Here is a 27,796-nt window from a genome sequence, read left to right on the forward strand (position 1 = left end):
TAATAAGATAAGGTTAAAGCCCCCTCAGTTTACAGTTTTGCAAAGGACAACATAACATATGCATGGATCCCAACACTAGGTGGCGACTGCTGATAAGAATTAGATCTGTTGCGGCACACCATTATCCGTCACTGCCGCACCTGCGCGGCTGTAAAACCAGAAAGAGGAGAGGAGTCGGAAAGGCAGACGGACTTCATTACACAATAGATCTTTAAAGGCATCAAGGCCGACCTATAAACAGAGTAAAAACTCACAAGTCCTTTTTTAATTGCTTCTACGAGACTAAAAATACTCGCTGAGAATTTGCGGTCAGCCGGCGAGCACTAGGCGACCCAGGGCGCTTTAACCAGCTGGACAAACAATAACAATCTCTCTGGTGTCACATCATGAACCCTGAATAGTAAGTCGTGTTACTCTGTGATTTGTGAACATTTCATTTCGATTAACCATCCTGAGCCAAATTCCAATGCATTGATCCGTGTGTAAATAATATGAGTGGTGTTATATGAGTGGGATTACAGCTGCGGCCGCCGTGACTGCTTTCTTTCATTGTTGTGTTGGAGATGCCTGTGGAAATAAAAGTCTCATAGGAATGTCTTAAGCAGGACAAGTTTGTCTTGACAGCTCAAGTATGTCTTTGGGCCTTAAGCCCAATGGAGTCTCTAAAAAGATGTTTGAGTTGAAAATACAAATCTGATGTTTGGTTCTACATATTTTTACAGTGACTACTTATTTAAGCTTCTTTTGATTGGAGATTCTGGAGTTGGAAAATCCTGCATCCTCCTACGATTTGCAGTAAGTGCTTTTGGTGACGTGAATTTGAATGACCTTATGCATGTATAACATAAAAAGATGATATTATTGATTATTAATAATCGATTCATTCTTCTGTTTTAGGACGACACTTACACTGAGAGTTTCATCAGCACAATCGGAGTGGATTTCAAAATCCGAACTATTGAGTTGGATGGAAAAACGATCAAACTCCAAATCGTACGTTTTTAAAACCATTCACAAATTGTTCGTTTCTCGTACTCTTAATATAGCATTTGTTATTCAACTGCAATAATATTGTCCACATCCACAGTGGGACACCGCTGGACAGGAGAGATTCCGCACTATTACGTCCAGTTACTACAGAGGAGCTCATGGGATCATTGTTGTCTATGATGTTACCGACCAGGTTTGTAAGGCCTGTATAATATATCCATCATCATTTGAATGATTCATAAAAAGGCCCATGGGTGAAAATTCAAACTGGACACATTTTTTAAATATTTGATGTCTTTGTTTAAGGAATCCTACAACAACGTGAAACAGTGGCTGAAGGAAATCGATCGCTATGCAAGTGAGAATGTCAACAAACTACTTGTAGGGAATAAGTGTGATCTCACTACAAAAAAAGTGGTGGACTACACAACAGCGAAGGTAACTTAAGAACTTCCTCTATAGTTTAGTAAAGAGACTGTCATACATGCATACAGCCCCATACATTGATAGTGACATTTTCTACGTTGTTCAGTTGATTTAGCGTAAACATGTGTATTGACTTCATTGTAAACACTATATTTTTGGCTTGCAGGAGTTTGCTGACTCTCTTGGCATACCGTTCCTTGAAACAAGTGCCAAAAACGCCACAAATGTGGAGCAGGCCTTCATGACCATGGCAGAAGAAATAAAGAAGCGAATGAGACCAGGAGCTTCGGGTGGTTCAGAGAAACCTGATCTTAAGATTGAAAGCACCCCAGTACAGCAGTCAGGTGGAGGGTGCTGTTAAAATACTGATATATTTCTCAGGGACAGTGAAGACCATGATGGGTTTTGAAGACTGGACATTATTGAGTATTGTGTAGAGGTGGAAAATCTGGATATACATGACTGACTACTACATGGTGCTCAATAAAGTACAAAATCATCTGTTGTTTAAGTGTGCAAACAATGTAATATTGACAAGGCTTGTTTCATATTTACTGTAGGCTGATGTGTTTAAAAATAAAACCGTCTCTGTCATTATCTGTCAATAATACCAATTCAGGGCCTGTAGATGAAAAATGTCCAGATCACTGTATCAATTCGTTCATTTGACCGTTCATAAATTCTCCATTAAGTATCCATAAAGTTGCAATGTTCAGAGTTTTGGCACTGGTGCCTTGTTCATGCTTTAAAATAAGATCTGTGAAGAGCGATCATTTAAGATATTGCACTTCGGCATGACTTTCCAGCAATTTCATGTGAAGTTTTGCTATAGTTCTCAAAAATAAATAATGTTGTCTTCATTAGTTTGTTCATTGTAGTAATATTCAAATAAATTATGTGTATTTCTCTGGTAGTGCATCCTGAGCGGGCAATCTTTACAATATTACGTTTTTTTCATAGTTGCTTTCTCATTGTAGGTCAAACCTTTTTGATTTTAAACACACAACTAGCATGGTTGGTAGATAGATGCACTCACTTCTTAAATATAAAATTGTATGAATGTAAAAAATAAAAAAATCCCTCAAATACCATAGTTACTTAAGTATTTTTTTTATAAGAAAATGCCTGTTTTATTCTTTAAGTATATATTAAAATGTGTTGAAACGTTTTGGTCATTACTAGAGTGCAATCCAAAGTAGCAGCAGATGGCAACAAAACATGCAAATGATGAGCTTGAATCACATGTACATAAGCAACAGACTTGGCGTTGGCGCCGCACAAAAATGACTGAAAACCTAGAAAGGAAGAATGAGATTCTTCTAGAAAGCAGCCCATTTCATGTCCAGTAACTGAAGACGTGTCAATCTGATATAATCAAATACGCTTTAATATTTTCATATAAATATCAACACCACAACATAAACGAATGTACAGAAGCGATTAAATGATATGTTTGTTTATGCATCATTAAGCATTTAATATAATTAATATGCAAATGATGCATGAGTATAACGCTTATACATTTCTTCAATAAAATGTGGGGGTATATTTCTATTTAATATTTTTAATACAATTTAATGCTTTAAATCAATAGAAATGGCGTGACGTTTTTTTAACCGTGCAGCGCTCCCTTCAGGCGATATCTGTAACAACGGCTGAACAGAAGTGAAGTAAAATCTTGGTCGTTTAATATTTCACTGCTGGGCGCTGTTTTAAGAGCGCATTAGCTGTTCTGTTGCCGCCGCTATACTCTAAGCTCTTATATTATTTATTTTTCCAAATATTGATGTTTTTCGTCATTTCCGATCGAGAGAGAAGTGTCTGAAACGACGGACAGTGTCTCGGTATGTTGTTTGGTTACCAGGCAGTTCATGTATTGGCTAGCTAACGTTAGCCTGTCACTAGAGGGTCGACGGTGTTTCTTCCTTATTTCTTCTTCCTTATTTGTTTTTAACATAAGCTAGTTATTTGTTTAAGCAGTGTGTTTAATATACCCAGATTGATGGTACAAATGAATCAATTGCTAAATCGTGCGACATACTGTATGCTTTAATAACTCTAAAGTTGCTGCTTAGCCATCACTTTTTACTGTAACTTACTGCCAAAACATTTCAGAGATTGTGCTTTGCCAATGGTGTTTGTTTAGTTTTATGACTTCGTTTTGATTGAGTCCGTATACGAACAAGTATTGAAAATCTCGTATTAAATATATATATATATGTTCCCTATGTAGTAGTTTGGTTTCTAAACTTTGTGGATTAGATGGAGGCAGAGGATGGCGACTTCCCTACTGAGCCATCAGAACATTCACATTCGCAGCGCGGAAGTGTGGCTTCCTCGGTCACCAGAGGTCGGTTCTTTGCTTATCATTGGTACTCTCTTGATGATCTTTGATGATCTAATCTAATCGTTTTTAACCCCCTTTGTTTATCCAGTCCAAGATTTGATGGTTTACTTGGCGAGCGACAGTGCAGTGCACTTGACTCTGGAGGGTCTTGGTTGTATGAGTGCTAAGGATCTTGGCCGCAGTGTCAGAGAGCCTCTCAACATTCCCAACTCTGCTGTAGATGTGTTTGCTTTCTGGTTCTGCTCTCCGTTGCTTGGTAATGATGGTTTGTGCTTGATTCTATTGTTAGACTAATGCAGAACTTGCGGTCTATTCATATTTGACTTGTGAACGAGGAAAGACACTATGATGACATGCACAGCCCCTTTGGCTGCTTATAAAGTGATATCAGGAAGTCCTTGGGGCGTTAAATGCCACCAGCTGGGATGTGTTTAATCCCTGTTTCAACAAGGACAGTTTTTACGTAATGTCTCTTAAAGGGATAGTTCACCCAAAAATGAAAACTCAACCTCATATCATTCCAAACTTGGGTGACTGTCTTTCAAACAACATTGCCCTTTGTTGACTTCCATTTTGGGACACAAAACTACTTAGATTTCACAAATTATTTTATTAGACTTTGCATACAAGTTTTGAATGACATGAGAGTGAATAGGCCTAAATTATGAGAGAATTTATATTTTTGGGTGAACTATTCCTTTAAACTAATCAACTATTGAAATATAAGTTTTTAAATGGCTTGTAGAAAAAGTTGATGGATGATAATTGAAGGAAAAATTCCTCCTCGCCATTGAATGTCATCTTTTTCCGTGTTTCCACAGAATTGCAGTTAAAGCCTAAACATCATCCCTACAAACTGTGTCGTCAGTGGCAGGACCTGCTATACCGCTTCACAGACGCCTCTGCAGAAGACATTTCTCAAGGTTCTTGTCTGTTTTGTTTTGTTTGGTTTGCAAACATCCTAACACCTGAACGGTAAGGTGGCTAACAACAACCCATTTCTTTATTTTTCAGATGAGCCAAGTCTTCTGTACAAAAGAAGTGTTTTTTATCCCAAGTCTAAAGAACTTCAGGTACCAAACCTATTTTAGGATTTTTTAGTTTTATCTGAAAACTGGTATTACCCAGCAAGCTCAACATTTGTTTTTCTCAGATTGACGATGAAGGAGTATTGAAGTTACTTTACGATGAGGCCAAGATGAATATTTTAGAGGGCCGTTACCCGTGTGACCCTGAACATTGGCTGACTTTGGGCGCATTGTCCTGTGCTATTGAGCTAGGGACAGCGCATGATGACCAGGCCATAAAAGCAGCAATCAGGTACCAATTATGTCTCTTAAAGGGCTAGTTCATCCAAAATCCTGTATATGACTTTTTCTTATGTGGAACACAGTGGTTTTGTGTCCATACAATGGAAGTCAATGGGGGGGCAATTTTGTTTGGTTACCAACATTCTTCAAAATATCTTCTTTTGTGTTCTTCAGAAGAAAGAAAGTCATACAGGTTTGAAATGTCATAAGGCTAAGTGAGTAAATGCCGGAATTTGTATTGTGCAAACTGTCTCTTTAAATGAGACAGCTTTTATGTTTTAGCGTTTTACCATTAGCCTCTTAGTCTCTGTGTAGAAGGTCTCTCAAAATAATCTGAAGCAAAACGTTGGCCTTGAATTGTTATGACACGTTTTAGTTTCTCCCCTAAAATGTTATTCTAGAGAAAAGAAGCTGTGCTCCTTCTTGCCAGCCCATGTCACATTAGGAGGAGGTTTTCTGTCCACGCTGAGGGGGAGGGGAGGACGACTTGCTGAGATGGAGCAAAATCTTATTAAGGAGTATCGTTCAGTCTGTTCCTCTTCTGACGGCTCTAGTCTGGAGCCCACCCCACTGCTGCACCAGTACCTCAGAACCTGCCACACCCTGCCTTATTATGGGTATGATCACAGCGATCAAGAGAGAGACTGTTTGTTAAATGTATAAACTGTTTATTTATCTGAACTAGAGTTGACCCAGTTAGGATTATTTATGGAGATAAAACATTGGAAATGTTTGCTAAGACTTTGCTTTGATCTAGTGGAGTTTATCTTTGTAAATCGACTGAAACCATGTATACGTTTGCCTTCCAACAGTTGTGCTTTCTTCATGGGTGAGATAGACAAGCCAGCACAGGGTCTTCTTCACAGAGGTGGTCGTAAGGTGGTGCAAGTGGGCATCAGTTTGGAAGGAGTGTATGTTATGGATCTAAAAGAAAAGGTCTGTGTCTTATAAGAGCTTGACATAGTCGGTGTCATCTTCATGAGTATAGGGGCCTCATTTCTCTTGTCTTGATCTTTTGATTCTGACAGCACGTCCTACTGGGTCTTAAGTTCAACGAGCTGTCCTGGGATCACAGTTACCCAGAAGCAGAAGGAGACTCGCAAATACTCTGGCTAGAGTTTGATGGGGAGGAGGCCGGCCTACATGTCAATAAATTATTAAAGATTTATTCAAAACAGGTGAGCAAGCAGTTTATGACTAAACCTTTCATATGGTATGCACAAGGATATCTTTAAGTTTATAACTGTCCTTCCATATATATATATATATATATATATATATATATATATATAAAATTTAAACTATTATAGTAAGGCATTTAACAGCCAGTGTCCTGTCTTCCAGGCTGAGCTAATGAATGGTCTGATTGAGTATTGTGTGGAGTTATGCTCTTCTGGTGAGTCAGGAGCCACAGGGACAGACGGTGAGATCACACCCTCTCAAGCACCTTCAGGACAGGTGGAAACCACTGAGAAAACACCAGAGCGAAGACGGGGGAAACTGCGCAGACAGAACAGCGTGGTCTGCAGCCGAGTCCATTCTCTCAACACCATCAGCTATGTTGTTGATGACGGTAAGAGACATCAAGCACATCAAAATGATTATTTACAGATACTTTTATAACCAGAACACCCAGATTTTTAAATGTCTGTCAGTGGAAACATTTTGCTATTAAACTTTATCACGATTAGTTTCTAATAGTAATTAATTGTTTCAGGTAAAGAGGTCAAGCGTCTGAAACCGAAGAGAGCTGCTTCCTTTTTTACGCGACAGGCACAGCCTCCCACTTACTCGGCTGTTCAGGTGACTGAAAGTTTGGAGCAAGGATGAATCCCAGCTTCACACTGCCCGGCGACCAAAACTCTGTCCGTTGAGATTCTCAGAGACACATTTGTTTACGCAGTACAGAACTCATCTGAATGGACGGATCGGACCAAGATCACAAACCGAAGAGTTGAACCACTTTTATAGATGATTTGTGCATTTACAGGTTTAAGTTGATGCTTTTTCTTTGCCTGTACAAAAAGAATGTGAAATTTGCTGTTTAGTTTAACTAACATGCTAAACTAAGACATTTTGGTTCAAGTGCAAAAGCTGTTTAAAATAGGGTGTGACACAATGACTGTTAACCTCTACTAAAGGTCACTGTTTTGAATGTAGAATTCAACTATGCAACCATCAAACAACATCCCAGTGACTGTAAATCTAGAGTACAGCGTTTCAATACTTTAATCTGTGTCATCAGTACTGCTAAAACTAAGATCTCCTGCACCAATGCAGTCAGTGTGCGTGTTATATGCAAACCAGTTCTGCAGTTTGGGGCAGTAGAACATTGCAAGGACAGGACATTCTGTTCTGCTTTTACCGAATGGGTTTTGTTTTTGCTATCAGTTTACCATTAGGCTTGTTGAAATATGCAGACCGAACAACAAGACGCTACTGCTTAATCTGTTTAATAATGACCAAAGTTAAATTGACAAATGAAGTCGAGTGCAGTTGTCCTATATTCAATATAACCTTGTATTGTGTGTTTTTACTATTTGCTGAGAATACCAGTGTGCATCAGTGGTCACTACCTTGTTGCTCAGATTTATTCATTTCTGTTGGTTTTCTGGTGTAATGCACTGCTTAAAACATTATCCAGATTGTATACACGAGAGTTATCTTATCTGTAAGGGAGATTTATATCTACCCTCACTTTTAAAAACAAGTCGCTGGTTGGTGAAATCATTCAGTGATGTCGTAAGTTCACTATTTCTATTTAAAGATGTGTTTCAATCGATGTTTGAAACTTTTCACTAAGTATTGTACTGTATTTCAAGGCGCTCAAAGCTTGAATGTAGTCTATGACATGTTTCCGAAAAACAGGGTTTGACATTAAGTTTATCCAGGACAACAGAGGGAAGGAAGATGTGTAATTGGACTTTTAGTTCATAACATAATTCACTATAGAAAGCTTATTGTCTGAGCCTGAAGGACCAGCTAAATACCTTATTGTTAAAATATTTTTTTACCTCATGGTCTCTAAATGCCCAGCAGTTGTATCAGGTGCTACAACATTCAAAAGTGTTATCTCTTACAACTGTTAAGCTTCCAAACCTATGGCTAATGAGGTTTAGGTTTGATATAAAGAAATGTTTGTTCAATGTACTGTATGTGCACAGAAAAAAGTACACAATCTGAAAAAGCCTAATGTCAAGCCCTGATTTTTTTTTACCAAAACACAATATATATATATATATATATATATATATATCCCCCCATGCATGACATCTACTTAAATTGATATTGTGATTTATGCATGTTTCTGTAAACCTTCTTTGCCCACTTTGCACATGGGATGTAATCTAATTTATTAGTGTGTAGAATGAAAACTCTAAAAATTCAAAAGCTGAACTGTGACATGAAAACACCAACATTTACAGTCCAGCGCAACTTTTCAAATCTCCGCGTTTTTTAAAGAGTGCTTGTGCTTTTATTATGCTAAAGACATTTATCCAACATTGCCTAGTCTTATGTTACACTGTACCATGTTTTATTTTCCATTCTGGACTGAATTTTCTCATTTTATTTTAATCTGAGCAGACAGACCTGTCAGACACATTTGTACCCCCTAAATGTAATGAAGATAGTTATACCTGTAAAAACTAATTTAAAGTGCCTTTTTTACGATCACATTTTCTCTGTTGCTGTTATTTTAGCCGTCACTGTCTTTTTTATGTACCCTGTCTCTTAGTTTAAACGTTTATCTTCACCTTTGTTGTTTGTTAAGTTTTTTACTCAAATGAGGATACCAATTTTTTGTGACTGTAAGAATAACTAAAACCATTTATATGCAGCATTGAATTTTTTATTCCTGCTTTGTACTAACTTTTGGCATACTTATCAGTACATAATTGTCTGTATAATGGATTTTATCTTAATGTTTTATTTAAGTAAACTATTCCTGCAATAAGGTATTTAATGTGGAATTGATTTCATCTTGAAGATAAAAAAATTATGTAAAAAGCTAAATGGTTGGTATTTTGTAAATCAGTGTAAACATGACAATATTTACATTTAATTATCGCCATAATAATTTATATGTATTTTATATATGTATTTACATATCTTTGTAAATTATATAATTTTATGATATTAAATTACAAAGACTTTTTACGATTATCGGACCTTTATTATGAAATATTGCGCCATTTTGGATCTGTAAAGCGGCCTCATCAACAAACTGAGTTGGCAGGTAGCAACCGGGGATCTTTCAACAGATGTTTTACTGACACCTGCATAAAGACTCTATGCATTTTATTACATTAGGCTATAGCTGAAGTGTGTAGTGAAAATGAGTTCAGCAACAACACCACCAGATTCGGACCCGAGCCGGCGGCGACAGGTTCACAATATGCTGAAGATGTACTACGGCCTGAATGAGGAAGGAAAATGTACAGAACAAGCCGAATCTCTGGATCCGTGCGATATAAACGGCCCACATTTCGACCCGGAGATTTATTTAAATAAGGTACACGTGAGGTCTGAACTGCAACATAATGCCACGAGTTATATTGTTAAATTGTGAAGTTGAATTCGTTATGTTGGCTTCGAGATGACAGCTGTCTAAGCCCACTTACAGGTTTTGATAGAAGTCATAGGCTGTGTGGTATGGATGACTAAATATGACTTGTATTTATGGATTTACTTTGCATTCATTCATTCGTATAAAATAAACTTAATTTATATAATAATCTTTATCATAGATGTGGCATAAAATAATACTAAAAAAGTGCTATCCACTCTTGTCTTACCATGGGTATAAATGCTCTCCACTTCATCCTGTATTTGTTACATGCAGTCGATTTCTTTAAGTGATGTTGTTATGCTCTGTAATGTTACTTTAAAGGTAGTGGTTTGCAAAAGATTTGATGTCTTTCAGTTGAGGCAGGAATGTTCTCTGGGAGAGCTGATGGACCATGAGAGCTGCATGGTGAAACAGATCAGATCTCTAGACAGCGACATGCAGACCTTAGTTTATGAAAACTACAATAAGTTCATCTCGGCCACAGGTCAGTGAAAAGTTGCAAAGATAAACACAGTCACTGATGACCAGATTTCCAACTGTTTTGCATTTGTGACTGGTGACTTGATTGTCTTTGTATTGTTTTAAATTGTATCATTCTAAATCGGTTACATGCTATGTGATATCACTTCTTACAATATTAAAGGGTCATAATTAATGCACTTTTCTGATTCGCTGATTTGTTATGACACTTCCCAGACACGATCAGGAAAATGAAGAATGACTTCAAGAAGATGGAGGATGAGATGGACTGCTTGTCTGCCAACATGACCGCTATCACAGAGTTTAGTGCCCGCATCAGTGGGACGCTGCAGGACCAGCATACCCAGATCACCAAACTGTCAGGTATTCAGTCCTCTAGCAACATCCAATGGATAACAGGAATTTCTTTCGGTTTCTAACTCATGCCCACCTCTATAGGTGTTCACACTCTTCTCCGTAAACTGCAGTTTTTGTTTGAGCTGCCAGCAAGACTGAATAAGTGTTTGGAGCTGCAGGCCTATGCCCAGGCCGTAAATGCCCACCGGAAGGCGCGCTGTGTGCTGCAGCAGTACAGTCACATGCCCTCTTTCAGAGGTATCCAGGATGACTGCCATGTCATTATGGAGCAGCTCGCTCAGCAACTGAGGCAGAAGTTCAGGTCTGTGGTCTTGAGGATGTGATTTTTGTTTTTTTACATTAAGAATAATATATAAAAATAACCTTGAGAATTTTCTCATTTCTTAAAAACATATGTTTGCCTACAGGGATGGTGGTTCAAGCGCTAAGGATCTCTCTGAATGTGTTGAGCTGCTTTTGCAGCTGGACGAGCCCGCAGAGGAGCTTTGTGACAAATTCCTAAGCCACGCCCAATCCAGGTTAGAGGCGGATCTACAGGGGTTGGAGGCGGAGCTAAAAGACTCACCAGTTGCTGATACCGGTGCAGCTTCTACACACAAACCAAGTCCTGGACCAAATCTTGTCTCTCCTTCTAAGTCATCTACATCCAATCCCTTCCTCTCCCCTACTGCCGGAACAGACATTCTGGAGTTCATTGATCGAGGATGCAATGAGTTTGTTAGTAGCCTCTGTTTGGTCATTGCCTCCTATCAAGAATTATTCATTAACCGTCCACAGGATGGCGAGTTAGCTTCGAAGAACATTCCTGAGATGGCTAATGGCAAGCTACATGTATTCGTGGACACCCTGGCTGCTAGATACTTCTCTTTGGTGGAGCGGAGGATACAGGAGGAGAAGGGGGTGGGGGATAACTCCTTATTAGTGAGAGCCCTGGATCGCTTCCATCGCAGACTACAAGCCATAACGAAACTACTTCCAGGTTCAGCAGTGCCCAGCCAAGGAACTGAGATAGTAGTACGGGCAGCAAGGGAGAGAATCAAACAGTACCTGTTGGCCTTACAAACTTTCTACCATGATAGCCTTACTGATGTAAGACAGGCTCTGGCTGCCCCACGCTTAACAGTGGGCGGGGCTAGTACATCAGGAGGTGGAGCTCTTGCTGCAAGTAAAGATGCCCAGCCGAATCTGTCAGAGCTGCTGACTTCCTTGTCGAACTTTATTCTCAATCAGTTAAAATCTGTGTTAGCGTCAGTGCATCTCTTCACAGCCAAGGACATCACTTTCTCAAACAAGCCTTATTTCAGGGTAATCTCAATATATGTGATATAACATGGAAGATATTACACACTTTAGCTAATAACAAAATGAATTGCATCACAAGACATTTGCGCTGGTGATGTATTGATATGTTTTCATGTTTTGTTTTACATCTGTTCTACGGCATTACAGGGTGAGTTTTGCAGTCAGGGTGTGCGTGAGGGACTGGTGGTGAGCTTCATTAAGTTCATCTGCCAGTCATCTCGGCAGTATTGTGAAAGTGCAGGTGACCGAGGCGGATCCACCCCTCCTGCTCTCCTCCTGTTACTCTCTCGTCTGTGCCTGGACTATGAGACCTCCACCATCTCTTACATCCTCACACTTACAGACGAACAGTTTCTTGTACAGGTATACTATCTATTATATTTTCTCTAACAAGTTTAAAGAGAAGCTAGCAAACAGATCTTGAACTTTTTTGTTTAAATGCTTCTCTAAACAGCATCACACTCCAGTTACTCCAGTCACAGCGCTATGCGCGGAGGCCAGAGAGGCTGCACAAAAATTATTGAATCACTATGTAAAGGTAACTGAGAAAAGAACTTCAGCTCTATTCTTCCTTTAAAATTATGGGTAGGTTGTTATGTTGAGTTGATTTTGTTGTGATCCAGGTTCAAGGACTGATCATCTCTCAGATGCTGAGGAAGAGCGTGGAAACGAGAGATTGGGTGAACACCATTGAACCTCGAAACGTCCGAGCGGTAATGAAGAGAGTGGTGGAAGATACCACCTCTATTGATGTACAGGTATGCATGTGTCTTCAAGTTTATGTATATAAACTTATAAAAAAAATGTACTATCTACTAATTGTGATTTAATGTTTCTACTTTTGTTTATTTTCACAAGGTGGGATTGCTATATGAGGAGGGGGTAAGAAAAGCCCACAGCAGTGACTCCAGCAAACGTACTTTTTCTGTTTACAGCAGCTCAAGACAGCAGATTCGATACGCACCAAGCTACACTCCCAGGTGCAGAATGGCTTTACTTATTAGATATACTTACATTTCATTTCATTGTGTAAATATTTACAAGGTTTAGCTGAAAAGTCCAGTATTGCAAAGGTATTATGGAAAATCAGAAGTCCAAATAAACTGTACTGACTATTTTGTTAAATTTTTATACATTTTATATTAAATGCTCGAAATTTGTCCATTAATCAATGTTTTTTTTATTTACATGTAAATTACATACTGAATATAATATTTACACTCATTTGTTCCAGTGCTCCAATGGACACAAACTTGCTCAGTAACATTCACAAACTGTTTTCTGAGCGGATTGACATCTTTAGCCCAGTGGAGTTCAACAAGGTAAGATTAACCAAACTAAATAAAACTTAACACCGGTATCAGTTTGTTAACTGATAATACGTTACCACTTTCTCTTATCTTAGGTCTCTGTGCTAACTGGCATCATTAAAATAAGTCTGAAAACATTCCTTGAATGTGTCCGTCTCCGTACGTTTGGCCGTTACGGACTGCAGCAGATTCAGGTGGATTGCCATTACCTGCAGATGTACCTGTGGCGGTTTGTGTCCGACGAGAACTTAGTTCACTTCCTGTTGGATGAGATTGTGGGTAGCGCAGCCCACCGTTGCCTGGACCCGTCCCCAATGGAGCAGAGTGTTATTGAGGTCATCTGTGAGAGGGGGTAGATAAAAAAGATCTTCAGGAACAGTTTATCAGTTAGACGGCCCAAATTCAAGTCATTTGGTGAATTTTCATGCAATGGGTAGGGTTAAAAATTCAGAAGTTGTGCTTGGGTGTTAAGAGCTAAAATATGGCGGTCTCTAGTCAGGGTCACAAAATGAATACAACATAGCATTACAAGTAAATTATAACCCATTTATTTAATAAGTTACATCACTATCAATCATAATGCATTTAAAGGTAAGATGATATGTACTTTAAACGGTAATAAATCAGTAAGTTTAGAATCTTTCTGTCATGGTTGATTCATGAAATGTGTGTATTCATTCACTGGATGGAATGTTATATATTTAATAAACATAAATATGCAAAAAATAAAATGCGTTTTGAAGTCTTCTGTCAGGAGAAATCCACACCATACCTCCACACAGTAGTCGAACGCATGTAAAATGAAGCCAGGCAAAGAGCCCTCGTCTATTGGTCAGGAAGATGTTGGGGGAGGGACCATCTACAATTGTAAAAGTATGATTGGTTCGCTGGCTGCCTCTCCACACTCTTATGATGACCGCAGTAAGCGCTGATTGGACAGACACAGTGAAGGCAAACAGCGTGTTGCAGGCGTCACCTCCTTAGCGGTGTGCAGTGATGAGCGGTCTGTAAAATAACATAACTTTGCGGAAAAGAAAGGTAAGGGATCCATTTACTGTTCACGATATGCTTATATATTATGAGGTTACGACCTCTTTATTACATTGACGCGTTAAAATTTATTAACATGTACTGTACTGTAAATTCAAATTGTGAACTGTTATTAAAAGCTTCATGTGCACGATGTCTTGACTATATCTCTGCCCTAAACAGACAACATGAAACCTAACAAATACAAACAATCCCATTCAACTGAGAGGGAATTTGGAGGTGCACTGGGTGAGAGGGGATATTTGTGTATAAGTTATATGCATGCGTTGTAATGGCTCTGCTTAATAGTCAGAGGAGTGTCTGAGCCATGTCTGAGTTCAATTCTCACCTGTACAGGTGCCACCTGCATCCCAGTGTTCCTGCCTTTGACAGTTCTGTACCTGCTGAGTGTGTGTCGGTCTCCAGCAGCTAGTGTGCTTCAGTGGCCTCCACCTCTTACCCCCGCTGCCCAGTTATGGGACCCCTTAGCTGTGGTTCTGGTTGCAGGTTGGATCACCCTGCAGAGCTTTCTATACCTGCTGCCAGTGGGGAAGGTGAAAAGATGTTTCTACTATAGTTCATCCAAAGATACCTTAGGATTCTATTTTTAAGGACACTTTATGTATTTATATGTAGTCTTAATTTAACTATTTTGGAATTATTCTCTCTCATTCTTAATGTTCGAAGAGTTTGTTTCCAAAATTTCAGATTTTCATTGTGTTAGTTAGCCTTATTTTTTTGGGGGTATTATGGTTTAAATCAAAACATACCAACTGCAGTTCGATTGATGTTAATTGGAATGCACAATTAAAAAATGTTGCTCATTTTGAAACCAAACTCTTCGGTTGCTCTCTCACTGTTAGGTTTCTGAAGGATTAGTCCTTAGAGATGGATCCAGGCTGAAATATCCTATTAATGGTAATATAAGCTTTCTAACTTTTAAAGTGTTACACAGTTTAAATATGGCTGTTATCTAGGTTATATATGTGACCCTGGATCACAAAACCAATAGTAAGTAGCACAGAAACATTTTTGTGACAAAAATACATTGTTTGGTTCAAAATTATTGATTTTTCTTCTGTGCCAAAAATAAATAGGATATTAAGTAAAGATCATGTTCCTTAATAAATGTCCTACCTTAAATAAATAAAAACTTTATTTTTGTGAGTGGATGGCATGCCACAGTGCCCCTGATTGACAACTTCAAAGGCAATTTTCTCAATATTTTCATTTTTTTACACTCCAGAATCCAGAGTTTTAAACTAGTATCTCAACCACATATTGTCCTATTCCAACAACTCATACATAAATAGAAAGCTTATTTATTTAGCAAATTTCGAAAAACTGACCCATAAGACTGTTCATATAAGATAAGATTTGTTGTCCAGGGTCACATATGAAGTTTAAGCTCTTATAAGTTACATGTCTCACTCTGATTATATGTATTTGTCCTTGACATAATATAAACATGCTAATCTTTGTTCTCATGCACTTGTTTTTACTATCTATTATAAAAGTCAGAGTTCAAACTCCATTATGTTGTCACACACACTCAGAATTCAAGACTGCATGTGTTCATCTCTATTCATTTCTGACACAAATAGTGTTTTATGTTGATAAGGTAAATGGGAAGGTAGTAAATTTAGGATTTTTCTCTCTGTTTTTAGGTTTTCATTCCCTCTGCATTACTGTTGCCCTTTTGTTACTGTGTCTTGGGCTTGGGATGCCCCTCGGGTATCTCTTTGAACTTGTGTTGCCTCTGGCTGTGTGTGCCATTGCTTTGTCCTACCTGTTGTCTATGTACCTCTACATTCGCTCATTCTGGGCTCCTAAATATGCTTTATCCCTTGGAGGAAACACAGGTGAGATAATAAGTGCACTTCTGTGAAACATTCATTTTGATATTTTTGTTAGACTGTATGATTGACATTTTCAGATATCTCACTATTTGTTTTATTGTCATTTAAAGGAAATCCCCTGTATGACTTCTTCATTGGTCGAGAGCTTAACCCTCGCATTGGGGACTTTGACTTGAAATATTTCTGTGAACTCAGACCTGGATTAATAGGCTGGGTAATCTTTTGAATCATTTATTTTATACTTATACAGCAAGTGTAAATCCAGATGTCTACGTGTATGATTTTATCCAAACGATATACAAATGAGTGAGATTTTAACATCAAATATATGCATGCACATAGTTCTGTATTCTATATTCCATACATATGCTTATCACGTTTTATGCAATAGTGATCACCAGTTTTACCCCATAATACTATTCGATCTCTTCTCTTGTTTTTAGGTAGTAATAAACCTGGGGATGCTGATGAAAGAGGTAGAGCTAAGGGGCTCTCCATCTCTCGCCATGCTGCTTGTGAATGTCTTCCAACTCCTCTATGTCACAGATGCTTTATGGAACGAAGTATGAGAAATAATGTTTTTGACATTAACAAATATTTAGGATATATAGACACGTTTTTTTCCGTTCTAAAATATTGCACATTGAACTGTCTTTGCAGGAGGCTGTGCTTACAACTATGGACATTGTACATGATGGATTTGGGTTCATGTTGGCATTTGGAGATCTTGCTTGGGTTCCTTTCACATATGGCCTTCAGGCCATGTTTTTGGTTGTGCACCCACAGCCAGTTAGTACCCTTGGAGCAGCAGGGATTGTTCTTTTAAATGGTATATTTTTATGTGTTAAGATCCCAATCTGCATCTTTCTTAATCAAAATCTTTGCTTATCAATCTCCTAACGCTTTTTTTCCACAGGAATTGGATATTATATTTTTCGAAGGTCCAACTCTCAGAAAAATCAGTTTAGACGAGACCCTACAAACAAAAGTGTAAAACGTCAGTATTGTTTAATCTTTTTTTTTATTTTACTGCATACTGAGCATTTGTATTCGATAAACAATTTTCTTAAATTATACAATATCAACATGATTGAATAAATCCCTTGTGGTGACCAAGTCATGTCATCCAGAGCATTTGGAGAATAAATAACACATTCTCACATCCTCTTTGTCTGTCTTATTAATTTCAGATCTAGAAACTATTGCCACCGCAACAGGAAAGCGCCTGTTGGTATCCGGATGGTGGGGGTTTGTCAGACATCCAAATTACTTGGGGGACCTTCTAATGGCTCTGGCTTGGTCCCTACCATGTGGTAAGTATTTCAGTAACATAATCTAGTGTGATCCTCACTAAATACATTAAAACCATCAGTTTAATTCATTTTTTTTTAACTCTAGGAATGTCACATATTTTGCCTTACTTCTATGTCATATATTTTACCATCCTGCTCATCCACCGAGAGGCCAGGGATGAGAATCAGTGCAGAGCCAAGTATGGACTCGCTTGGGATACATACTGCAAACGAGTCCCCTATAGAATAATCCCTTACATTTACTAATGCAGACCAATGAGCTTTGAAGACCTTACAATAAAACACGGACACGAACATTGATGTGTGTTAGTGCTAGCCAGCACTGGTGCTGAATGACTGGTCCCTGCTGAAATTTGACATCAAAATGAAAGAGCAAAAAACACAAACTCCTGTGGAAACCATTGTGTTTTAGGTTGATTTTGTTTATGGTTTTATTACGATTGTAAATGCTTACTTATGTTTTGTAGTGCATTGCCTATATATTTTAGTGCTTTCTGAACCTCTAAGTATGTACTTGCAACATAAAATTAATTGTTAAAGAAGCCGAGAGATTATAACCCATAGTAATAAAACATTTTATTATTTTACAATATCTCTGAAAATTGTTGTTGACTCTCAAAAAGTAAATAGTTTATTCCAGACACAGTTAACGACAAATTATTGTTTTATTTATAAATGTTTCATTTTTAAAACTCACTCAATCTCTTCTATCAACACACCTTTACCTCTGCTTTTTTTCAGTCTCATTTCTAAATCTTTCTTCTCTCCCTCTAATTTAATCCTCTGAACATCTCTCCTCTCATAATCCATCCACACCTGTCCTGCCACACTCCTCACCGCAGCAGAATTCTCCATCAGCCAAGACTGGAAAAACTCACACTTTTTTCCTGCTTTGAAATACATCCGTCTCGCCTGCTCATCAGCTTTGGGAACAAAACTCTTTGCTTTATTCAAAGCTGAACGCAACTGGGACAAAGCAGACAGCGAGTAGCCCACATTATTCTCTCTGCTCTTTCCAGACAGAACGTGAGCCACGGCTTTCACGGCTCGCAGTGGAGCCCTGGGGTCTTCACAGTCAAAGTGTCCACTTGTAGATAGAGCTGTTATTCCGGCTTCAACAGCCTCTGGGACAGAACTGAAGACACGTCCATCACCAAGAACTTCTGAGATGCCTAGTACTACCTGACAGAACTCCAGCAACATTTCTTGTTCTGAGATGTCCCCGTTGACGAGACACAGTGAGAAGGTGTATCCATAGATAACATTGACTAGATTGTACTGCACTAGAGGAGATGGGTTTGAGGACAGTGTGAGAAGAGGTGGGATCTTGGCACTTACTGCAGGGATTGAAGAATTTGATTTATCAACTGATTTATCTTTATTTATCGCCTCTTTTTTATTTACCTCTTGGATTGTCCCCAATGCAAATTTTACTTTCCTTGTGTCTCGTTTAGTTTTTTCATCAGTGGCCTTGGTCTGTCCATCTTTTTTCTCATTCTGAGATTTTAATTCCTCTATAAGTGTTTTGGTGTCTTTCTCGTGATTTTCCCACCAGGGGCTCCACAAGGCAACGAGCCCACCGATAGCTCCTCCTTTCACTAGTGCTTCAAACTTTTCTTTTTCTTGGGCAGATAACAATGACCAGAGTTCCTCCTCTGTAAGAGAGTCAATATCCAGCCCGTCTAACTTCTCTGCTAACTCAGCTTCGTCTTCTTCTTCATCACACCCATCTATGGCATTACCACCCTCTTCAATGTCTTGTAGTTTTGCAAGTATCTCTTGTGCCTCCTGGCTATCCTCGTCTCCAGCTGCCTGAATCTCCGCTAACCTCGAAAGCAGCTCCAAAGCATCTGCGTCTTGTTGCGTCACATTAGTTCCAGTATTTTGCTGTAAATTCCTTAGAAAATTTGTGGTACCTCCTTCATCCTCTGCACTTTGTCTGAGCCTTAACAGAATTTCCTGCATCTTGCTTTTTCCCTCTTCATCTGTGACACCTTGAGATTTCAGCTCCTGAAGCACAGACTCTTTATAAAACTCCTCCGAGCAGGAAGAGTGATCAGGACTGCGGTAACAAACCAGTCCACAATATGGGATGTTACACCTGGGACAAGTGTAACAGGAAGGCTTGGATAGGCAAAGCCCACATGGCCTGAGTGAAGATGCTACGTTTCCATTAGTAGTTTCACATTCTTTTTCTTCTGTGGCTGATGTCAGGAGGGTTTCAGAAGTCCCTCTTTTGGGAAGTACAATCCTATCATTGTTTACTGATTCAGGGTCTGTTTCTTGCCAGTCAGAAAAGTATTGTTCTTCCCTTGGTGCAATATCCGTGAGTAACGAACGTAGACTGCCAGGGATTTTACGTCTAACAACAGGATCCATGAGGAGCTAATGAATCGAGGTAGGTTGCATTACTTTAATAATTCTGATCTGCAATTTAAGAGAAAAGGAACAGAAGTTTAACGTTATTTTACATACGCAGCGTTTAAACAGAGATCGCATGCAGTTTGTTATACCGCAGTAAGGTTTGTATAAATGTTCTTACCTAATAGAAACGTATATCCAAATACATAGAAATTCAAATATACTTTGGGGTACTTCTTGTTAACATATTTCTTCGGAAACACGACGCTTCACGTTAGATGACCGTTTTGTCGCGACATGATGACGTTTACCTTTGCAAGCTCTTCAAGCGGAGGAAACGGCGCAACATTTACGCAGACAGATAGTGAGCAACCGAAAACATGAAAATCACTCTAGTTTAACATTTAATCAGCATGTATTGTTACAATTTCGGACAAGTATCAGTTGAACTTCAACAGGAACAAACTTCAGGAATAACCCAACAGCAATGTGAAGGACCGCAAAGACGCATATAAATTGTGAAAAAATCTGTATCCATTAACGTTATATGTAAAAAATGTAACGGATCATAAAAAATATGTTAAAACATTCGTGTTTTGTTGTTAAACATGAATATAAACTTGTTTTCTTTGCAATATTTAAGATCTTAAAACAGTTTATTTCGACCAGCTTTTCCAGTTTTAATAAATGCAAATAAAAAACAATATTTTCATTAGGAATTTTGAGAAATGTTGTCACTAGAAAAAAACACTTTATTTTGAAACTAATCTATAAATTGTAAATTCAGAAAATAATTATCTGGTCCTTTACATTTTTTTCGCAGCTGTTATGTTTGAGACATAAACATCACTCTGTTTTAGGACATGTTCTTATATTTATTTCATCTTAAACCAGGAAAGCATGTTATATTTACAAACTTCAATACAAAGCAAAAAAACAAACATTGTAAATCAAAGCCTGTGTTAAGAATTGACATTACTTTATCATGTCTCCTCTCAGCCCTTATTGCCATTAAATAAATCAAAAGTTAAAACCCCTTCTTCAGTAACCAGTCCTTCAGCTCTGTTTCAAACGGTCCTTTTATTCGGATGGTCCCAGTTATCTCATTGACCTGTGTTGGAGCATCTTTGCCTGTGAGCCCAAGCAGAAACTCCTTAACATCCTTGTTCAGTGCCTGGAAAGCATTAGATAAGATTAATACAATTAGAAATGACATTCCACATGGTGTTTCTCACCTTAGAGAATGTACCAAGGTGTCTTCACTTTAATATAACAAGCATATTTGTTTTGACATTTTCACTAATTCTACTCACCCATATGTCTCCCTCGATTTTCCTGAGCAGAGTACTGTGTTGATTTCCATGCTTTATGTCAGAGTACACAGGTACATTGTGCATTCGGGAGCGACGGATCATGTACGGCAGCGAAGGTGGTGTGTCTGTGTGAATAAATAAATATGAAAATAAACTCTAACCATGGGAAACCATTATAAAACTTTTGGAAAAATACACATCACCAATCGTAACTGAACACATGCTACAACTACATGTATACTAAGGAATGCAGTCATTTACCTGGTGGTTGGATCCATCCTGAAGGAGAGGGACCATTATGTTTAGGGGGAGCTGGGATGCGTGATGGAGGAATGAGCCTCTCCACAAACCTGTACTCTCCAGTAGATTCAATGACACTCCCTGCTACATCAGATCTGTCTTCTACCTGGAAAAGACAACAAAATCACCCGGTTAAACACTTCATTATATCATCGGTTTAGTCATGTTATTAAACATTTCATGCACAGACCACATTCAATGCAGATCTACTGTTGTGACATGTCACCTCACGCGAAATGATTATGAGTTTAAAAGAACTTCTCACTTTTAAGCCAGATCCAACACTGAATAAACGTGTAGCTGGAAGGAAAGCTCTTTGGACAACTCTTGAACTGCGACAGAGTGTCAAAGACATGCTTCTGACGGAGGCAGACATTTCTCTTTGAGAGAGGAAGGACAGATGATTTTCTTACGTCATCATTTTGAATGAAGAAACTTTATTGACATCGGACACATTTCAAAATATTACTTCTCTAAAACATTAGTTGTCCAAAACATGCCCAAAATGTCAATCTTACTTACTAGTACCAATAATTGGTACGCAAAATAATATTAAAATAGAACTGCACTTTTTACTCTGCTCTGAGGGACCTTTACGTAACTTTAATTCGAAGCGCATGCGCAGTAAATAAAAATCTTGAGTATGTATAGTATATACATATATATAGTATTTACATGCAAACAGATGGTATTTTGTACTATGTAAAGAAACTGTGAATCCAATTTTTATGTTTTGTGCTTTTAAAGATTCGTGATGCAGTTGTTTGTTCATGCCCAGACTTTGCACTCCATTCATCTGAATGGATCAGAGACGTTTGCCCATATCATTGACAGATTTTGATTCTCGTACTGGATTTTATTATTTTTATTTTCAGGCACAGATTGAGTGTGAGATCTCTTAAGAGACTTGCTTGTTATTTTCAGTTCCTCTCTGTTGGGTGCCTCTTCGTGATGAGACAATGACCTGTCTGTCTGGATTGGAGTAACTTGGCACACTTGACGTGTCATCAAGGCTTATAGGAGGGAAAGTTTAAAAAGACACAAAATGTGATTATTCCCATTTGTAAAATTCCCAGTATTGAATTTGAGATTCACCAGAAACTAAAAATGTGTTAATGAGTAAACGTTGAAAGACTTTGAAGATAAGGAACCTTATTGTCCTAGTATGATTCTATTCTTGAGAAAACTGACATGGCAATTCATTTCCATGACGGAGCCAATATGATAAAAAATAAGAGAAAATGTCTGCATGCATGTATGGTGTTGTTTTCATAAATATAACCTGTTCACCACCAAAGGCAAAGTCCACGGTTCCCTGCAGGAGCAGGTAAAGTCAGAGGGCAAACTCCCAGGGTAAGTGTTATTCACTACATGTACATGTGTAATCTTCATATCCTAAATTAATCTTTGTCTAAACAACATATTTAAATCCACATTAAAAATCGTGTGCTGTACAGTTTTTAATTTTTAATTCAGAGTGATTTCCCCTTTAAATCCCTGCAGGATCAGCTATTGTTTACTAAGTGGGCTTGTTATGATTCTCTCAGTTGGACATGCTAGAGAAAAGACTGGAAGGGCAAAGAGGAGAATTTTTGTACAATCGCAACATTGCCAACATTTGGCAAAAAGAAGGGGCCGATTGCTAACTCATGATTTCTTCATCAAAACTATAATCTTTACACATTCACTGCATTCCATATATTTCACTTGGATTGGTCAATTGGACATTATTGAGGGGAAAACTGCACTATGATTACTTGATCATAAAAAATAATTTGTGCACTTGGATCAAACTTAGGAAACTGTGAATCACAGGGACTTTATATTCTGTAAATATGAAGAGGGTCATTTTGCAAATAAACACATTTAATGAAACACTATTGTAAATTCATTCTTACATAAGCACAGTTTTGCTAAACAATTTCAAGCTTGCGGTATGCTATCATGCCACTGTTGTTTTGGTTATTGATGAAATGTTCAGCATCGCTATGCTTTCTTTGTCGCCTTTCCCACTGGATCAGCAATCACCACGACGCCCCATGAAGCCAATCCTAGAGACAAATGAAATCAGATCACAGCGATCGATCATTCAGTGACTTCCATGATGCACACGATAATCTCACCTGCTGCAAATGCGATCATGACAACTGTGCCAAGAGATGTCGGCCCACCTAGACGCATTGTATTACGCGCCTGCATGTATACATATGCTCCGGCAGCCAACAGTCCACCGCCTGATACTAGTCGACAGCTCCAGCAGCTGCCAAATAGTTGTTGTTTAGCTTCTGATTTGATAGGACTCAACTGTACTGTAGATGGTGGTCCACTGGACATGGCCAAGCTGATATATATACTGTTATAACCAGTTGCACGCTGTATTTTCCAGAAAATGTTGTAACATTTTAGATGTTCATGTAGTAGAGGACATCCCACCGAGAACGATCGTGCATGCAAGACTGACCTTACACACCGGAAGCGTTTGGGTTGTTGTTGTTGTGTTCGTGCATGTCATTTCTGCTTATAATTTGCGCAGAAATATTAAGATTACAGTTTTACGATTATTGATGTGTTCACAATAGGGCTGTTAGTAAAATACGTTTTTTTTTTCAATAACTAGCCTCTGTACTGTGATGACATTATTAAAATATGTTTTATAACACAATTCTCATCTACAAAGCTGTCACACTTTTTACATAGAGTAATCGTATCTGTAGAACAACAATGCTGTTTCCAAGGAAGTTGGTTTTTATTTACTCATAGTTTAGTTTATTTACAACCATCTTAAATCTGACAAGATGCGTGTGCAAACAATAAGTTTATTGATAAGTTGTTTTAAATAAGTCTGCTTTGTCCTCCTGCAGATTCACAGACGAACCTTAAGAGTCTGATTTTTGTGCACAACGCATTCTTCATTTTTGTCCCCCATATCCACGTGCAAGATTTTCTTTGGTCTCTGCAGCATCCTTGAGAGCCTGAAGCGTGAGGGCATTTCTCCTCCTGCTCTCCTCCATACGGGCAGGGTTAGACTCCGGCAGATTCTGAGAAAATAGAATAGAAACGATATTGATTGAAGACATCGCATTTTACCACGTATTGTTGTCATTGCATTCTCATAGATGTGTCCCATGATAACAACGCATGTGTTATTAGTGATCTGTTCTATGCCACTACAAACGGCAGTTTTCGGTGCCATTAAACTAACAAAATCACGATCCAACTTAAATGAATTAGTCTCCCCCACACGTAGATTGAGTTCATGCTCTGCCCTGCCGCTTTGTTTACAAACAAAAACACGACTCGTATAAGGATAGTTACGGAACTAACCCCGCAACTGATAATTTTTGTTCAATGCAAGTCTGTTTACTCTTCATACAATTCTAATAATAGCCTAACGTTACCTTCAATAGTTCCCTTTTCTTCTCTTCTCCAGGTACAATTATGGCCCACATACCGTAACTAGCCCCGACAGCCCCGACCAAGGTTAGCGAGGTCAATATAGTCCTCATGCCACTCATGATGCGCACAAACTCTCCGCCAGCATTTACAACCTAATAATTTTATCCGTGGTATTATTTATAATGCAGCTCCCTCTGCCCCCAACACGTTTGACAATGTCAGTTGACACGATGCAGTGCATTATGGGAGTTCTCCATTATACAACTTTTAACCATCTACTGGCAGACTAACGTACTCCTCATCGATGTGTACATTTGGCACGTGCTTGAGGGTAGCTTTTGTGCTCGTTCTCAATAAGCGGTTTATCGAATGCTATCAAAGTACATTGATAAATCTTAATTATTGATAATTATTGATTTAACCGAATTTATAATGATTGATAAAAACATAACTGAAATTAAAACATATTTATTGGTTTAATGGAAACTATAGTGTCTAGTGGTAGTGGGATGCTTTTATGGCGGATGGCGACCAATGGAACACCATTAAATCCTGCTGCTGGAATAGTTTCCAAAACACAAGGGGATTGCTTTACAAAATACTTGAAATTCATTTGAAGGGTTTTATTATTGCAAGTTATTGCTTCCCGCATGCACATGAACCAAAATATTAGTATCAGGATACATAGGTAACAATGTAAGTTCCTTGTATTTCCCACCAGATGGCTCTAAAATATCATGTGGTATAGACTATAGATGGACTTTGTGAGTGAGTGTACGTGTGTGTTAGGGACCTAAACCTGAATAAACGCCAACTTATGGGGACTCATGCAACTTTTTGGTCATTGTGGGGACCAACATTGAGGATCCCCATGAGCAAATCAGCTTGTATATCCCATAGAACGATATTTTTTGAAAATCAAAAAGTGCAAAAAGTTTTCTATGATCTTCAGGTTCAGGGGTGGGGGATAAAATATACAGTTTGTACAGAATAAAAATCATTACGCCTATGGACTGCACCCATGGAGATAATAAACCAGACATGTGTGTGACTCATTTCAGGATGAGTGGGTGTTTTGAAAGAACATAAGTGCCGATAATGTGTGTCCATCAGAGTCAAGGTGCAGAATAGACAGCTGAAACGGAAGGTACATATTAGTGTCCCTTTAAGCAACATTTTCACAGCTTGATCACATGTAGAGCTTTGTTCATCAGGGATCACCATGGTAACCACAGTTTCTGCACAGCCACTAGAGTTACAGTTATGGGTAGTACTACAATAAAATTGTGGCAACATGGTGTAAGACACTTCAAAAAAATGAAATCAAACACAGTATTTGAATACATTTGTTTTGGAGAATAGCACATATTTCAAAAAAATACTTTTACAGGGATTTACAGCGTAGGAAGCTATTTATTGTAGACAAAGGTTGTTATTGTCATTTATTTGTAAAGGATGCAAACTTTAATGTAGAAGTATATGTAAGCATACAATCAGAAAGCTATATCGTCGCAGAAAACAATAGCGTAAGTTGAATTTGGGTCAAGTGAATTCTGTTTCCATATCCCAGTTTGTCAAAAGCAACAGTTTTGGCATGAACGATTTTAGAGTAATGGTATTTTTATGTCTTATATTATTTCACCTGGTCTTGCAGAACTTTAGGCGGTACGCACTATAGATTCCTTCACCCCATACTAATTTCAAGGCTCAAATCTCTGATGTTCTGAGGCAGAGAGAGGTAATTTCTACTGGCTGTGTTATTGCTTGAATATTTAATCGTTTCCTGCCTCTTGCACCCCCCCCCCCACCTCCTCCAAATCACTCAGTCTATAATGACACCTCTCACGCCAACCCCCTGGCTGCCTTTCCTCTCTGATTGCTACAGTAACGCTTGCAGATGCCTGCTCCTGTTGCCATGACAGCCGCTTTTTTCCCGAAGGTGCACTGGTGATCATTGAAGGAAATATTCATGTGTGCGAGTGTGTGCCAGCGTATGTAGACTAGTGTGTGCTTCATAGTTTACATTCACCCCTGGTGTGTTTATGTGGATATTTTTATTATAATTGTTTACACTTGTCTGCTCAACAACCTGTTATGCATACAGCACGCACACATTGTGCTTTCGTGATGTTCTCAACAGCGTTTAACGCCCCTCAACACCTGTGCAATATTTCATGGCACTGCGTCCAGTATGAATGCTAATCATGGCTTCGATGGCATTGGGAGTGAGTCTCCAGACAGTTCTCGACAGAATGCTAATTCACACTTACAACTTGCGTATGTGTTGTTTCACCTTACAATCATCTGTGGAAAGGGGAAATGGCTACAAATAATCTGCACTTCCTTAATGCAAAATGAGGTCCTTTTTCTAAATCACACTAGTGTGTAAAACAAATTTGTAAAAACATGAGTAAATAATGAAATAATCGTAATTTTTGAGTGAACAATCGCTTTAAGATCTTACATGTGAATGGAATATCTGATGTTTTGTTTAACTGTTTTAAGTATTTTCTCCCCGAAACGATACAACTTTTGTGTTGTTTTGGCTAAAAAAAACAACTTTTCCAGAGATACTTAATATACAAAAAATATTTTCGGTATTATAGCTCTGTTCGTGCTGTTAAAGCATGCACGGATGACTTGTGCTCCAGTGTCCAAAGGACACCACAGTATCTCAAAGCTATCTTTCTTCTCCCAACCCCATTTATCATTTAGAATCATCTGGTCTAATTTGTCTTTCATTTTCTTACTTTAAACCTCATCTTTATTCCGGTGTAGGGAGATTTGCACCACTGCATAATTTATATCCCCTTCTGTCCTTCTAATATTCTGTCATTCCTTTTATCATATTATGGGAAATTAATTTTAGAGTCATGTTCTCATACATCTGAATCATGATTTTGTAGAAACCAGGGAGGATAATGCTGCTTCTCGTTGACTCATCGTTGAGGGCTGGCATCTTGAGGAGATGAAAGGGTTAAATCGCTGATCTATAACATCACATATAATCATTTCCTGGTGATCTGAAAACATCTCTTCAAACAAAGAAGGCTTTTCAAGTGTAGGTGTCTCTAGTCTGTGTGTGTCTTTATGTCTGTGTATGTACCAGCAGCATGTCTGTGGCTCGCTCATG

The 27,796-nt window shown here is 38.4% G+C and overlaps 8 protein-coding genes across 8 annotated transcripts; 4 read left to right on the top strand and 4 right to left on the bottom strand.

Annotated features, from left to right (window-relative positions):
* The first annotated feature begins 123 nt into the window (after positions 1-123).
* rab1bb (RAB1B, member RAS oncogene family b) lies at positions 124-2,276 on the top strand. Its single transcript, XM_056737110.1, has 6 exons — positions 124-400; positions 723-795; positions 898-993; positions 1,088-1,183; positions 1,297-1,428; positions 1,583-2,276. The coding sequence occupies exons 1-6, from the start codon at positions 387-389 to the stop codon at positions 1,775-1,777; spliced, it is 606 nt and encodes a 201-aa protein (XP_056593088.1). The 5' UTR covers positions 124-386; the 3' UTR covers positions 1,778-2,276.
* Positions 2,277-3,085: 809 nt separating this feature from the next.
* On the top strand, positions 3,086-9,087 carry frmd8 (FERM domain containing 8). Its single transcript, XM_056737276.1, has 11 exons — positions 3,086-3,260; positions 3,650-3,766; positions 3,852-4,019; positions 4,585-4,686; positions 4,778-4,836; positions 4,917-5,083; positions 5,475-5,690; positions 5,886-6,009; positions 6,102-6,251; positions 6,418-6,646; positions 6,791-9,087. Exons 2-11 carry the CDS (start codon positions 3,679-3,681, stop codon positions 6,901-6,903), a joined length of 1,416 nt encoding a protein of 471 aa, XP_056593254.1. The 5' UTR covers positions 3,086-3,260; positions 3,650-3,678; the 3' UTR covers positions 6,904-9,087.
* A 186-nt stretch (positions 9,088-9,273) lies between these two features.
* On the top strand, positions 9,274-13,817 carry vps51 (VPS51 subunit of GARP complex). Its single transcript, XM_056736488.1, has 11 exons — positions 9,274-9,586; positions 9,998-10,127; positions 10,340-10,486; positions 10,562-10,781; positions 10,888-11,785; positions 11,930-12,145; positions 12,237-12,320; positions 12,406-12,540; positions 12,641-12,762; positions 13,017-13,104; positions 13,188-13,817. The coding sequence occupies exons 1-11, from the start codon at positions 9,410-9,412 to the stop codon at positions 13,446-13,448; spliced, it is 2,478 nt and encodes an 825-aa protein (XP_056592466.1). The 5' UTR covers positions 9,274-9,409; the 3' UTR covers positions 13,449-13,817.
* A 233-nt stretch (positions 13,818-14,050) lies between these two features.
* tm7sf2 (transmembrane 7 superfamily member 2) lies at positions 14,051-17,711 on the top strand. The gene is made up of 11 exons (XM_056737473.1): positions 14,051-14,130; positions 14,305-14,370; positions 14,479-14,675; positions 14,985-15,039; positions 15,789-15,983; positions 16,091-16,194; positions 16,424-16,543; positions 16,641-16,809; positions 16,897-16,977; positions 17,171-17,293; positions 17,379-17,711. Exons 2-11 carry the CDS (start codon positions 14,310-14,312, stop codon positions 17,537-17,539), a joined length of 1,266 nt encoding a protein of 421 aa, XP_056593451.1. The 5' UTR covers positions 14,051-14,130; positions 14,305-14,309; the 3' UTR covers positions 17,540-17,711.
* A 140-nt stretch (positions 17,712-17,851) lies between these two features.
* On the bottom strand, positions 17,852-19,956 carry znhit2 (zinc finger, HIT-type containing 2). The gene is made up of 2 exons (XM_056737472.1): positions 19,836-19,956; positions 17,852-19,720 (listed from the first exon to the last, which is right to left on the bottom strand). The coding sequence occupies exon 2, from the start codon at positions 19,670-19,672 to the stop codon at positions 17,987-17,989; it is 1,686 nt and encodes a 561-aa protein (XP_056593450.1). The 5' UTR covers positions 19,673-19,720; positions 19,836-19,956; the 3' UTR covers positions 17,852-17,986.
* Positions 19,957-20,475: 519 nt separating this feature from the next.
* mrpl49 (mitochondrial ribosomal protein L49) lies at positions 20,476-21,668 on the bottom strand. The gene is made up of 4 exons (XM_056737084.1): positions 21,533-21,668; positions 21,229-21,373; positions 20,968-21,092; positions 20,476-20,828 (listed from the first exon to the last, which is right to left on the bottom strand). Exons 1-4 carry the CDS (start codon positions 21,641-21,643, stop codon positions 20,682-20,684), a joined length of 528 nt encoding a protein of 175 aa, XP_056593062.1. The 5' UTR covers positions 21,644-21,668; the 3' UTR covers positions 20,476-20,681.
* Positions 21,669-23,112: 1,444 nt separating this feature from the next.
* Positions 23,113-23,731, bottom strand: dmac1 (distal membrane arm assembly component 1). Its single transcript, XM_056737093.1, has 2 exons — positions 23,391-23,731; positions 23,113-23,318 (listed from the first exon to the last, which is right to left on the bottom strand). The coding sequence occupies exons 1-2, from the start codon at positions 23,599-23,601 to the stop codon at positions 23,254-23,256; spliced, it is 276 nt and encodes a 91-aa protein (XP_056593071.1). The 5' UTR covers positions 23,602-23,731; the 3' UTR covers positions 23,113-23,253.
* A 260-nt stretch (positions 23,732-23,991) lies between these two features.
* LOC130411993 (ubiquinol-cytochrome-c reductase complex assembly factor 3) lies at positions 23,992-24,968 on the bottom strand. Its single transcript, XM_056737048.1, has 2 exons — positions 24,666-24,968; positions 23,992-24,305 (listed from the first exon to the last, which is right to left on the bottom strand). Exons 1-2 carry the CDS (start codon positions 24,780-24,782, stop codon positions 24,177-24,179), a joined length of 246 nt encoding a protein of 81 aa, XP_056593026.1. The 5' UTR covers positions 24,783-24,968; the 3' UTR covers positions 23,992-24,176.
* Between the last annotated feature and the right edge of the window lie 2,828 nt (positions 24,969-27,796).

This window comes from Triplophysa dalaica, chromosome 22, assembly GCF_015846415.1.
Source record: "Triplophysa dalaica isolate WHDGS20190420 chromosome 22, ASM1584641v1, whole genome shotgun sequence".
NCBI lineage: Eukaryota > Metazoa > Chordata > Actinopteri > Cypriniformes > Nemacheilidae > Triplophysa > Triplophysa dalaica.